The 12,761-nt window shown below is 54.7% G+C and overlaps 1 protein-coding gene across 3 annotated transcripts in view; it reads left to right on the forward strand.

Annotated features, from left to right (window-relative positions):
* Positions 1 to 237: 237 nt before the first annotated feature.
* The window catches only part of GRIP2 (glutamate receptor interacting protein 2), a 31,518-nt gene continuing 18,994 nt past the window's right edge, over positions 238 to 12,761 (forward strand). Inside the window, exons 1-4 of one of the 3 annotated variants that reach the window (XM_037523612.1) lie at positions 238 to 339; positions 10,840 to 10,920; positions 11,171 to 11,309; positions 12,244 to 12,389. In XM_037523612.1, the coding sequence (XP_037379509.1) occupies positions 300 to 339; positions 10,840 to 10,920; positions 11,171 to 11,309; positions 12,244 to 12,389 (406 nt within the window). In that variant the 5' untranslated portion in view covers positions 238 to 299. The remainder of the gene's footprint in view (positions 340 to 10,839; positions 10,921 to 11,170; positions 11,310 to 12,243; positions 12,390 to 12,761) is intronic. The other 2 variants (XM_037523632.1, XM_037523622.1) reach the window with 2 other exon arrangements.

Raw genomic sequence — 12,761 nt, forward strand, 5'->3', positions numbered from 1 at the left:
CTCACCTGCCAGGGGCCCGGGCAAGCCCCAGAGGCGTGTCTCCAAGATCCTCACTCAGCCTGTAGCTGTGGGAGTGGACGGCGCTGAACCCCAGCCAGGAGCCGACTGTGACAGGGCCGTGTCCCCTTTAAGCAGAGAGCCGCCCGCGGCAGTGGGTGGACTCGGGGCCCAGCCAGTGGGAGCCTGAGGCTCCCTCCCACAGCCCCTCCCGGGGGAGGCAGGGAGGGGCCGAGCAGCGTGGCTGTGGCTCCCGGGGGAGTGAGAGTCTGGTGGGCAGCAGCAGGAAGACAATAGCAGACATGCTGTGTGGGCTCAGCCGGGAGACCCCTGGGGAGTCGGGTGAGTAGTGGGGGTCCCATATGCAGAGTGATGGGACTGAACCTGCCGGCCCCTCTGGAGCTGCTGTCCGGGGGCAGGACGCTGGGGCAGCTCAGACGGGCACTGCCACTCCACGGAGACCGGGGCTGGGCGAGCACGCGGGCGGGACCCCGAGGTGGGCAGGCGAGGGGCTGTCTGGCTGGCTGGCACGTCCTGCAGCGGGGGCCGGGTGGCAGGGCTGTCCGGGTCAGGCGCGGGGGGCAGGCGCGGGGTGCAGCAGGTCTGGAGGGCAGCGCTTGGCTCAGCCTCTGGGGAGGAGAGTCCCGTCTTGCCGTGAGCTGGTGGGACTGAGCTCCCTGCCCAGAGGTGTGAGTGCCCAGGCCAAGGTCGGGTGGTGTAGAGGGAGCTTTTGTGTCCCGTGGGAGGGACTGGACCTTGGGGCAGGGGCAGAAGTCCCAGCCGCCGCTGGGGTCCGGGAGATGGTGAGCAGGGGTGTCACACAGCTGGCGCGCTCCGGGGTGGGCCCAGGCAGGGACCTGGCAAGGGCTCTGGGGCAGGCACGGTTGCTATGTCCTGCTGGTCCCCCAGCCCCAGCTCCTCCTGGTGGACTGGTCTTGCTTCCCCAGCGAGGGGCCGGCCCAGCCTTCCCTTGGTGCTGGGGCCCCTGTGGCCCCTCTTCCACTCTTGCTGTTGAGGTGCCCTTATGTTACTCCAAGGGCGGGGACTGTGCTCCTGGGGCACAGATGAGGGTGCTCGGAGCGGGCGGTGGCCAGGCCAGGGCCCGACAGCTGCGGCAGAGCCCGACTCTGCTTCCCAGGTCCCGGTCAACTTGGCTGCCGCCTTCTCACCCTGGCAAGGACCAGTGACCCGGTCCCTCCAGGCAGAGCTGGCCACTGGGCGCTCCTGCTCAGGCTGGGCTCCATCCCAAGCCCCCTCTGCCTTTTCTCATTTGCTCCTCACAGCGCTGTGAGCCGGGCTGGTGTCCTGAAGAAGCTGAGGGGCAGAGCTGATACGTGACCTGTCCTGGGCAACGCAGCCAGAGTAGCAGGGCCGGGATTCGACCCCCGTGACTGGACGATAGGTGGAGGCATTGCCTTCCCAGCCCGGGCACATTTCTCCTGACCAGAGGCCCCAGGGGAGGGGGCCACTCTGTCCTGCAGAGGTCCCAGCCACAATGGCAGTGATGTCCCAGAGACCTCCCCTGGGGCGCTGCCAGGGAGCTGTCTTCCCCCTCCCAAAGAGCTCTGGACCCTACCTGGGCTCAGGCCTCAGCATTCCTTCAGCTCTGCCTGTCTCCCCCGGCCTCCTCAGCTCCACACCCCCTAACCCCCTGCCTCCATGTTGCCATGGAAGGAAACTGGCTAAAACTCAGATCTGATCACAGCTCTGGTGCTATCACTCAAGGCTCCACACAAGCCTCCCTGGTTTTTTTTCTCTCTTCGATGACCTGACTACCTCCCTGATCAGGGCAGCCTTGTCTCCCCACCTAGTCGTAGAACCTTACCTCCATTGCGGTTGATGTCAGCAGTGAGGTTCTTTGTAGAAAAGTCCAAAGATGGAGCTTCAGGCATAGTGGGATCCAGGTGCTCAGTTAACATCGTGAGGCCAGGTCTCTTCATTTCTCGCTCCACTTCTCTGCAGATATTTGTTTTCAGGCAGATTGTCCTTTCCTTGAAGTGTCTAAAGGGTCTTTCAAACTGAATACCAAGCAGCTCAGTCTTCCTTAAGAGAACCTGTTTCTAAGTGTCCCAGCAAACATCCCAGGGCCAACTCGTGGAACCAGCCCTGACTGGGCAGCCAGGCCTAGTCATGTGGCCTCCCCTGGAGCAGGGGGCTGAAGGCACCAACAGGTAGCCACTCTGTACACCCCCACATTGGCACAGAAGGCCGAGGCCCTGCGCAGTCAGACTGCTCGCTGTGCCCGTCAGTGGGTGCTTAGCTTGGGTTGGTGTCTGTGGAATGTGCAGCCCAGTGCCCTTTCTCTGCCCCCAGCAGATTCCTGCTCTGAGTCCCTTCCTCAGGCCACACCCATCATGCCCAATCCTAGTACTGGGAGCTTCGTGTACCCTCCCCACAGAGCCCCCACTATCCCTGAGCCCTTGCAGGAAGGGATGTGACCAGGGCTGGGCACACAGTAGGCTTGAACAGACTTTACCAGGAAGTGCCCCCCCACCCCCTGCGGTGCATCACTCTCTCTGACTCCCCTCACAAAGGGATCATTGTTCCCAGCGCCTGGGAAGGCTTGGGCAGGGTGTGTGTGGAGGGGGTCCTTTTGGCATGGCCTGGGCTGCCCACTTCTCTGAGGAGGCCTCACTGTGCCATGGGAGCTTTGGTCATGAGGGTGACCCCAGGTCCACAGAGGCTAAAACTGGGATGGGGTCATGTCCTGTCCTGGGCCAGCCACAGTGGTGGCTCCAGGCCCTCGGTGCCGCTCACCTGGGCGCTGTCCATCTTAAGGAAAGGGGCAGCAGGACTGCCCACCTCTCTCTGTCATGCCCATGACTCCTGGCAACCCCGACAGACCCAGCCTGTGGGTGCTTGTGCCCTAAAGCGGGGCCTTCCCAGCTACCCCTCATTGGAGTCCACCATCCTTGGGTTTGGAGGGAGAGACCCCAGGGTTGAAGACGTGGTCTACTGGGGGTCAGAGAAACCTGATGCCAGCGGACTGAGCTCTGGCCTGTCTCCTCCCTTGTAAAATGCGGGTCATCTGTGAGCCTTCCCTGGTCTTTGTTTTCTCCCCAAATTTATTGATTTGCCAATCGTTTACACAGCTATATAATTTGGGAAGGACAACTTCACGCCTCCCTACGTGCAGCCGCGCGGCCTCACTCACCCTCCAAGAAGGCTAGTTCCAAAATGTTCACTTCCCCACCCCCTTCTCCCCCACCCCATCCTCTCCAGTATATTTACTTTCTAAATCTACTCACACATTTCTCATTGTTTCCCTTAAACACATGCTTGAAAAGGATGAAGAGTCCCTCTGAGGCTGACCTGATCTTCCCAGCTCCTCCCCGTCCACCTCCGGCCACCCCATTGAGGTTCGTGGCCCTGGGGACTGGGCTGCATTCCCAGGTCAGCCTGCCCTGTAGCCATCCATCCAGCTGTCTGCCCTGGGCCCGCGGAGGGGCCAGGGAGGGGTGCTGTTCTGGAGGGAGTACTCAACGGGGCCCCAGCCAGAGAAGATGCAGGGCCACAGGCATTATCCCCAGTCCCCCCAGGACAGCCATGGGGAGGGAAGAACAGGCTGGTGGGACCTGCCCGCCACTTGGGGCTGTGTGACCCTGGGTTGTTCCCTTAACCTCTCTGTGCTTCGAGTTTCCTCCTCTGTAACATGGGTGTGATAAGATTATCATGTGGATAAAGTTAGATGACCTTCAAGCTCTCAAAACAAGGCCTGAGGGCCTCTCTGGTGGGGCAAGGGTTAAAGTCTCAGCGTTATCAAGCTATTGGCAACCACTTGTAGCATGAGTTCGACCCCTGGCCAGGGAGCTGACCCACAGGGCACGCAGACCTCTCCTGCCTTGCCCGCTGCTCCCCTCAGCAGTGTATTTCAGTCAGTCTGCCTGTTCTGTTCCCCACTCTGGTGAATCCTCTTACCCTCCCCCACCCCTGGCCTGTAGCCCAGTTCCTGTATGCATAAATAAATAAAATCTTTTTTTAAATAAAACAAAACAAGACCTGAGTTCAAATCCTGCCCTTACTCCTTACCATGTGATTTAACTGCTCAGTTGCCCCATCTCAGAAATGGGGAGAAGGATCATACCGTGGCGAAGGCCGGGAGGATGAAATGAGATAATGCTTGAGAAGCAAGTAGCACAACACCTAGCGCTTAACCAACAGGAGTTGCCACCATTACTAACTTAGAAAACCTTTGCGGGAGGGAGTAAAGGAGGGAGCCATGATGCTTTGTCCCACATTATCACACGATTCCTGCTGACCCACGAGGTGGGGACCAGTGCCTATGGTGCAGGAAGGAGGCCGGGGGCTGGGAGGAAAGCCCCTTGTCCCCCATGCCTGGGCCATTGGATGGCAGCTTTCGACTCTGCCTCTGCCTCCCCCCTTGGGCAGAGCCTCCGCTTGCATGGCCAGCACTGCTCCCTGGGGTTCGTGGAGCGGGATTGGCCCGTGGCCATCACTGGGTCTCGGTGGAGGGCTGTAGCCACAAAGCCAGGGGGCGGTGGGTCCCGGCCCACCATGCACCACTGGGCCTGGGGAGATGGGGAACCCCCCCCCTCTCTCCACTGGAACATGAAGGTGCTTGGGCGGCCGGTCACTGCCTGTCACTGCGGTGTTAACAGCTTGTCCCAAGTGGGGCCTCTGGCCATTTGTTTTTTCCAGTGGCTCCCTCTCAGACGCTGAATGCCCCCTCCCGGAGGCAGGGGAAGTGGGGTTCAAGGCCAAGTCCCAGCCTTTCCCGGCCCCCTCTCTCTGGTGCGCTTAGGCGGGACCCTGGCACAGGCAGCCTGGCCGGGGGCTGACTTCCTTTCCCTTTGTCGAGACTCAATAGCTCCCTGGGGCCTCGGAGAGATGGAGATAATGAAGGCAAATTAGCAACGATTTCAAGAGAAGTAAAATAGGAAAGAAACCCACCCGCCCACCCAGGCCTCAGCAGGGCGGGGCCAGGTGCGCTGCGGGCCTGCGCTCCTCACCGCCCCCCCCAGGCCTCCCCGCCTCCCGCCCGCCACATCCCGGCGTGGCCTGGCATCGCTGCGGAAATGAATTTCCCTCTGTAGCGAGTTTTTACAGGACGGATTGACTGAAGGCAAAAGCTCATAATTGCCCATTGCTGGAAGGAGGAGACAGGAAGAAAAAAACATGCGGATAAAAATATCTCTGTTTTTTATGCACGTTTCCAGCTGAAAATTGGTGGGAAAGATGTTTTTTGAAAAGCCTTCATCTCTAAGCATATAATTACCAGGTCCCGGAACAAAAACTGAGAGCGAGCAGGAGAAAGCAAGCATGTTCTCTGAGGCAGGAGGGCTGGGGTCTAAACCCTCGAGGGCTTTTCTATAAATAAAATAATTTCCTTAAATTCTCAAGCTTGGGCTGCGGGAGCCGGCCGCGGTGGGGGCAGGGATATACCCCATTGCACAGATGGGGAAATAGGTACTCAACCAGCCAGCTGGCCATGCTGGCCCTACCTGCCTTCTCGCTTGGAATGCTGCCTTGATTTCCCCCCCACCCAAGGGTGCTGCCGTGCGCTCTGAACCAACATCAGTAAACATTGTGGCAGGAGGCCTTAGATACCCAGGAGCCTCTTTTCTGGCAACTCATGCATCCAGGGTGGCCTTGATGACCTCCAAGGGATGAGGTGTAGACAGCCTACACTGCGGAAGAGCGCCCCCCACCACATGGAATTATCCAACAAAAGGGGGGGTGGTGTCTCGAGAGAGAAATGGTCAAAAGAGTAATGCCCGAGAGAGGTCGTCACGCTACCCCCTAAATTCACAAGCCTCCCTAGAGACGGCCCTCAAATCCTCGCTTGCTGCCCACTGACTGTGTCTGCACACAGTTGAAGGAATCTTGGTTACCAGCAAAGTCAGACCCACATAACAGCTGGGGGAAATGTCTGAGCCCAAAACCAGCAGAACGTTGTAGAAGTGGGGGAGGGTTGGGGCCACTCGGGGTTGAGACCAACAAACCCACTGCCCCCCACTGCCCAGCGTGTCCCTGAGGCCCAATTTGGCTTCATGGAGTTCACTGGAGTAAAATCTGAATGTTGGGGTGAGGAAAGTGAGGAGTCGGAGGCAACCATAGAGACACCCCCCAAACACCCCCTCCCCTTGCAGTCATCGTCCTCCGCCCTTTGCCTCAGAATCCAGCATTTGGGGGCCACTCTTCCGCAGTCTAGATTTAGAGCTGAAAACGCCACCTTTAACCCTCAGCTGTCCTGCCCTCTGTTCTTTGGGATCCTGTAATGAGTTAGGTGGATGCGGCCCTGTTTTCGGGTCCTTTCTGTGAGACTGGTAAACCTGGAGCCAGCAAGTTGATCTCTGGTCTTCTCAGGACAGCCCAGGAGAGGGATTTTCTAGTGGTGGAACCTAATTTGCATGGGATAAGACAAATTTTAATTGCAGCATTGTGCACGTGTAGTGCCAGAGCTGTTCAGCATCAGACACTTGATAAAACCCCATCTTTTTAATTTTATTAGCTGAGAAACATCTTGTTGAATCTAAATGAAGTGCGAATTAGGGACCCATAATGGGAGGCATTATACTCAATGGGGTGTTGCCGAATGGGTGGCTGCTGGTGTGAGCCAGGGGCCTGGGGGAGAAGGGAGTGAGCAAGGCTGCTGGGGGCCTGGCTCTAGGGGCCCTGCAAATGATTCTGGGCTTAACTGCTGTTTGATTTGTTATTACCACCTTCTGGCAAGCAAAGGATCCTGGGACAGCAGAGGGGGGAACAAGGGTAGTTTCTCAGTGGTTTGAGTGCCCGGTGGTCAGGTTCCCAAGCTTCCTTAGGCAGGATGTGCTGCATCCCTGACCCAAGCCGAACCTGCCTCCAACCAGCCTCTGGCCCAGCAGCCCCCTCGTGCTAGACCTCCTTCTCAGAGCCGTGATTCTCAGTGGGGACACCTTGCTCCCCTGGGGGAACTCTCGGCAATGTCTGGAGACTTTTTGGCTGTCAAGACTGAGATGAGGTGCTACTGGCATCTAGTGGTTAAAGGGCAGGGAGTCTGTCAAACATCCAACAACAATGTCAGTACAGCTGAGGCTGAGAAGCGGCTCCTGGAACCCTGATATCCACGGAACCCTGCTGCTGCGGGGCAAGTGGGTGCAGGGCGGGCAAAGCAGGGGAGAGCCGGGGGACGGGAAGGCTGGCAAGCCTCCCAGCCCCCAGCAAATCTTTGAGCTCTCTCTCACTGGGCTGTCTCTGGTGTTCTCTCACGGTCTTACCTCTTCTGCAGTCACGCGGGTTGTCCTCTCGCAGCTATTCCCCATCTCTGAGTCACGCTGCCCTTACAGCCCTGACCTCCAGGCTCAGGTGTGCACACTTACGCATGTGTACCCACCCATGCGCCAGGTGTACACAATCAGGCCCACGCCCCCAAGCAGCCTGTGCATCAACATGATCAAGGCAGCAGGTGATAGCCACAGAGGCCAATGGAGCAAAAAAGCCTGATCAATTTCACCCACCCGGCACCTGCTCCTGGTCCTGGCTGGGCCCTGACCCTGATTTCAAGGTGAGCCGTGACCTGGCCAGGCTGAGTGCTGACCCTGACTCAGGCTGACCCCTAATCTCATCCTCCCCCTCACAGAAAGGATGGGGTGGGATAAGGGGTTTCTGCCCCCTGCTGGGGCTGATTCTCCTCAGGTTCTCCTTTCTCAAGCCTGCATAAGCAGGGAGATGGGTCCTGTGACTTTGGTCTTGCTGGGGGCTGGGGAGAGGAGTGGCCAGAGGCTGCAACTGAGAGTAAAGGGTAGAAGGAGACTGTGTGGCGGGTTAGCACAGGCCGATGAGTCCCCTGACCCTCCTGTTAGGACAGGAGAGGAATCCAGGGCACGCCCAGTGTCAGACAAGGGCAGCTCTGGCTCACCACAGAGCAGGTCACCTCAAACCTTGGACCTCAGCCTCCTGGGAGGTGCACAGGGAAACTCACAGGGGAAGAAGAGGGTAAGCTAGAAAAGCTATCGTCCCACTTCTACCAATTTTGTGCTGAAGGTTTGTTCAAGACAATAGAGCAAGGAAAGGAAATAAAGAGTATGAAGGTAGAAAGTAAGGAGGGCCTCCCTGGTGGCACAAGGGGTTAAGACACAACCTATGAAGCTATCTGCAGTCACTTGTAGCACTTGCAGCACAAGTTTGATCCCCGGCCAGGGAGCTACCCACATGGTGCAGCAGACCTCCCCTGACTCTCCCGCTGCTCCCCTCAGCAGTGTATTTCAGTCAGTCCGCCTGTTCTGTTCCCTACTCTGTCTCTGGTGAATCCTCTCCTCCACACACACACCTCTGACCTGTATTGCAGTTCTTGTATGCATAAATAAATAAATCTTTAAAAAAGAAAGTAGAAGGAAAACGTTTGTGTCACAGATGACAAAAGGGTCTACAGATGAATTAGTACATAGGTCTTAGAGGTCAAAATATAGAATCACCAGTAATAACATATATCAGCAACAAATAATTAGGAACTGAAATTTGAAAAGCAATCTAATTACAATAGCTTTACACTTCAGCTAGCTAGGAAAACTTTTAATGAAAGAGATGCCAGGCCTTTGCCATGAAAGCACACACCGTTCTTGGGGGAAATTAAGAAACGTATTAATAGAGAAATATACTATGTTCATTGATTAGAAGTTTCAATATTGTAAAAATGTCAGTTCTCCACAAATTGATCTGCAAATTCCATGGATTCCCATTAAAAAATGAGGAGAAAATGGGAATCAGCAGGATGAGTGTAAGCTGATTTTGAGGCTCCCTTGCATTGGTGGCAGGATGGGGGTATCTGCTGGTCTGAGGTTTTAATAGCTCAGGGCTACAGGAGAGGAGGCCCCACATCTTTCCTGTCAGAACTGACATCCCAGCATAAAGTCAGGGCCTTTCAAGAGCTATGCCCTCAGTAAAAGGGGAAGACTTGGAAAATATCCACCTGTTTATTAGGGGCCTAAACAAAAGCTTGTCTGTCTTGGCAAGGCCTCTTCTCAGGGGGTCTCCTTTGAGAATCTGTAATTTGAATTGGGCTCCATGTTTCTGTTATCATTTATACAACCCCCAGGTTTTAGAATCCTAGTTCCAGGAACATAATGTAAACAGCAGTGTCAGTATAGCAGTACCTTGGCGGCACCCATAGGAAGAGATCACAAACTGTCTGGGCCCTGGGGGAACCTGCCCTCAACCAGATCCAGTCACATGATTGATTAGCTCACAATCCAACAGTTAGCAAGTGCATTGGGAACCCATCCACGGGGATGGGAGGGGTCATCAGACATTCCAGACAGCAGGAACACCCTTCAAAAGTTTGAGATAATATAAAATAGAATAATGTAGATCAATTTAAAAGATCTATAACTATGAGAGATAGAGAAGCAATAATAAAAGGACAGAGCAAAATACAAGAGCAGAATGAGAAAATGAGCAAAAGGACCAAAGAGCTTTTATAATCCAAAAGTGTACTTGTTGAAATTAAAAAGTCATTGAAATTGGGGTGAATTTGGAGTATGGGGGGATTAAATTAATAAGGAAGGAATTATTTTAATTTTGTAAGGCATGATTTTGGGATTTTTTGCTATGTAATATATATGTTCCTTTTTTAAAGGAAATGCTAAAAAATTTTTTTAGAAATACTAAAATGTTTATAGGTATAATTTTTATTATATCCAGGGTTTGTTGTAAAATACTTCAGCACTGATATAGATTTGGTTAGGACAGTTCAGGTTAGGACACATATTTGGGAAATGTGTCCTAACCCCCACCTCAACCAAGTGTTAGAACATTTCCATAACCCTAGAAGATTCCCCTTTGCTACCCCTTTGTAGCCAGTCCCAAGGCCCCCCACAAGCACTGACCTCTTTTCTTTCTATGTAATGTTGCCTTCCCTAGGAAGCCATGTAAATGGGATCATGAGGCAGTTTGGCTTTTGAATCTCATTTCTGTCCCTTAGCATAGTCATTCTGGATTGATCCATGTTGTTCCTGAATGGGGCTCCTTTGTATGGATGGTCTAGACAGTAGGTCTAGACATTCACCTGCTGAAAGACTTTTTTTCCCCTCTTTTGAGGATAATGCTGTAATAACTACGTGCACACGGATTTTTGTTTAAACGTGTTTCCATGTCACTTGGGTCAGTACCCAGGACTGGGATCCTGGGTCATATGGTGAGATCCAGATTAACTTTGTAAACAAACTGTTTTTTCCAAGTGGATGCTTTGTTTTGCACACCCACTCCCCATGCGAGAGAGCTCTGGACGCTTCACTTCTCGCCACCGGGTGACAAGTTCGGGTTAGACTGTTTTTTTAATTTTAGTCATCCTAATAGACGTGTAGAGGTAGCTTATTGTGGTTTTAATTTGCCACTGTCTGATGACTAATGATGCTGAATACTTTTCCTTATTGTCACCCATATTTGTCTATCTTCTTTGGTGAAGTGTCTGTCCAAAACTTTTGCCCACTTTTATATTGGGTGGTTTTCTTGTTACTAAATTTTTATACATTTTACATGCAAGCTCCTTGTCAGATGTCATGATTTTTGTGTTGAAAATCCCACTAGGTCATTCCGTGTCATTTATCCAACATCTACTTACTGTAAACAGTTGTACACACTTTGCATATTTACTCACTGACACCCAGGTGGCTGTACCGGTGCTCTGTAGACCATCACGTAGACCATCATGGCCCCAAGGGCAGAGTCAGAGCCTCCCTGGGGCGGCCGCAAGGACTCCCCAGCAGACACTCAGGTGGAGCTGGTGGCGGGAAGGAACCCCTCTTAGAGGCTACACCTATGAGGTGAAAGGTTCCCAAAGCAAAAGGGCTTTGCCCAAATGGAAATGAAAGCGAACTCAAGGCCTTCTCTCCTTCTCACCTGCAGACGATGGGCCTTACTCCAAAGGAGGCAAGGATGCAGGTGGGGCCGATGTCACCCTGGCGTGCCGCAGACAGAGCATTCCAGGTAATGCTTCCTTGTCCTTCCTGTTCTTTGTCCCGAGGGGGCTCAGGGAGCTCTGGGTGGGGCCTGACTGCTGGTAACTTGCTCTGTGGGCTCAGACCCGTTCCTTGACCTCTCCGATCCTCTGCTGCCCAAAGATGATCTCACTCAGTGTAAGGCAGCAAAGTGCCCAGCTTACCAAGTATTTGCCTCAGTTGTCTTGGAGCTGGGGTCCAGCTTGCCCCATGCCGCCCCCTGATCCCCCGTCTGTCAGCAGAGGAGTTCCGGGGGGTCACCATGGTGGAGCTGATCAAGAAAGAAGGCAGCACGCTGGGCCTGACCATCTCCGGTGGCACCGACAAGGACGGGAAGCCCAGGGTCTCCAACCTGAGACCTGGGGGGCTGGCAGCCAGGTGAGAAGTGGGCTTGGTGGGGGCAGCAGGAGGGGCCCAGGGCCAGTGGAAAATGGGCTGGGGTCTTAAGCAAAGCAGTCAGGCAGCTGTTTCCAAGAACATGGGAGCTGAGAGGGACGGCCTCCCAGGGAGCCAGCTTCTTCCTGTACAGCAGGGCGGCCTGCGTGATACCCCCGGCTTGCCAGCCACTCCAGGCCTTGCTTACACGGTCCCCGAATTCAGGAGGTCTGCTGCCTGCGGCATCCTCCTGTCCAACTCCTGCTCATCCCCCACATGCCAGCCGGGCAGGTGGCACTTGGATGCCCACAGAGGCATCCCCCTACTGCCTCTGTGATCCCATAGCCCTCCTGGCCCCCACACCCCATCCCTCCCGGCCCCCACACCCCATCCCAGCCCCAGAATGAGGCAACGACTCTGCTCTGTTCACAAGACTGCTGCTTCACACACTGCTCTGGATTCCCCCACCATTTTGTCTGTGACTCCCTGGGGTCCTGAGTTCCTGAAACCTGGGAGAGAGCTGCTCATGGGTGCCCCTTTGTCTCACACAGCGCAGCGCTGACACATGCCCAGTTGAGCAGAGTGGGGATTAGCAGTGAAAGCCGAGCAGAGGGTCAGGGAGTAGCAAGGGAGGTGGTGAGCTGCCCACTCTGTGTTCGCCCGGGGCTGACCAGAGCCGTCACTGTGGGGGTAACATCCAGCAGGAGTTAAAAACCAGCAGACCAGCACCGGGGGAGCGGCCAGGCCAGGTGTCAGCCTGTTAGATTTATACTCTGCTACCCACTGACTGTGTGATCTGGACAATGGCTGATCTCTCTGAGCCTCAGCTTTTCCATCTGTAAACTGGAGACCCAGAGATCATAAAGGTTTAAGGGGAGAGTAGGTGTGTATGTTGGCACCTGGCACCATATGTAGGTTCTGTCCTCCTCACTCCTAGGAGTGACCTGCTGAACGTGGGTGACTACATCCGGTCAGTGAATGGGATCCACCTGACTAGGCTCCGCCACGATGAGATCATCACCTTGCTCAAGAACGTGGGCGAGCGCGTGGTGCTGGAGGTGGAGTATGAGCTGCCCCCGCCCGGTGGGTGCCCTTGGACAGGGAACTTTCTCCACTGCCTTGGTTGTGGGTGGATTCAGCTGCCTCCCCACCAGGGTCTAGGTGGTGGGGATCATGCCAGCTGGGGTGGGTGATACTTGGAGACTGGCCACAAACATCCATGCCTCACCAAGGGACTTGGCTGACAACAGCTGGACGCTATCACCAGGAGGTGGCAGGACCCTGTTTGGAACTCAGTGTCCTGTTGCATATTTAATTTCCAGATGTCTTTTCCTTTAATTGGGGAGGTTTGGGGAACATTGGCTGGGTGATTTGTCTTACTGTTCTCCCCTCCCTATCACCCTGCACTAATAAGTACAGTGACCTAGGGTTTAGCTTAATTCTGAATCTTCAAAG

Source organism: Talpa occidentalis, unplaced genomic scaffold (genome assembly GCF_014898055.3).
Source record: "Talpa occidentalis isolate TD23 unplaced genomic scaffold, MPIMG_talOcc4v2.1 talOcc4.10, whole genome shotgun sequence".
Taxonomy (NCBI): Eukaryota; Metazoa; Chordata; class Mammalia; order Eulipotyphla; family Talpidae; genus Talpa; species Talpa occidentalis.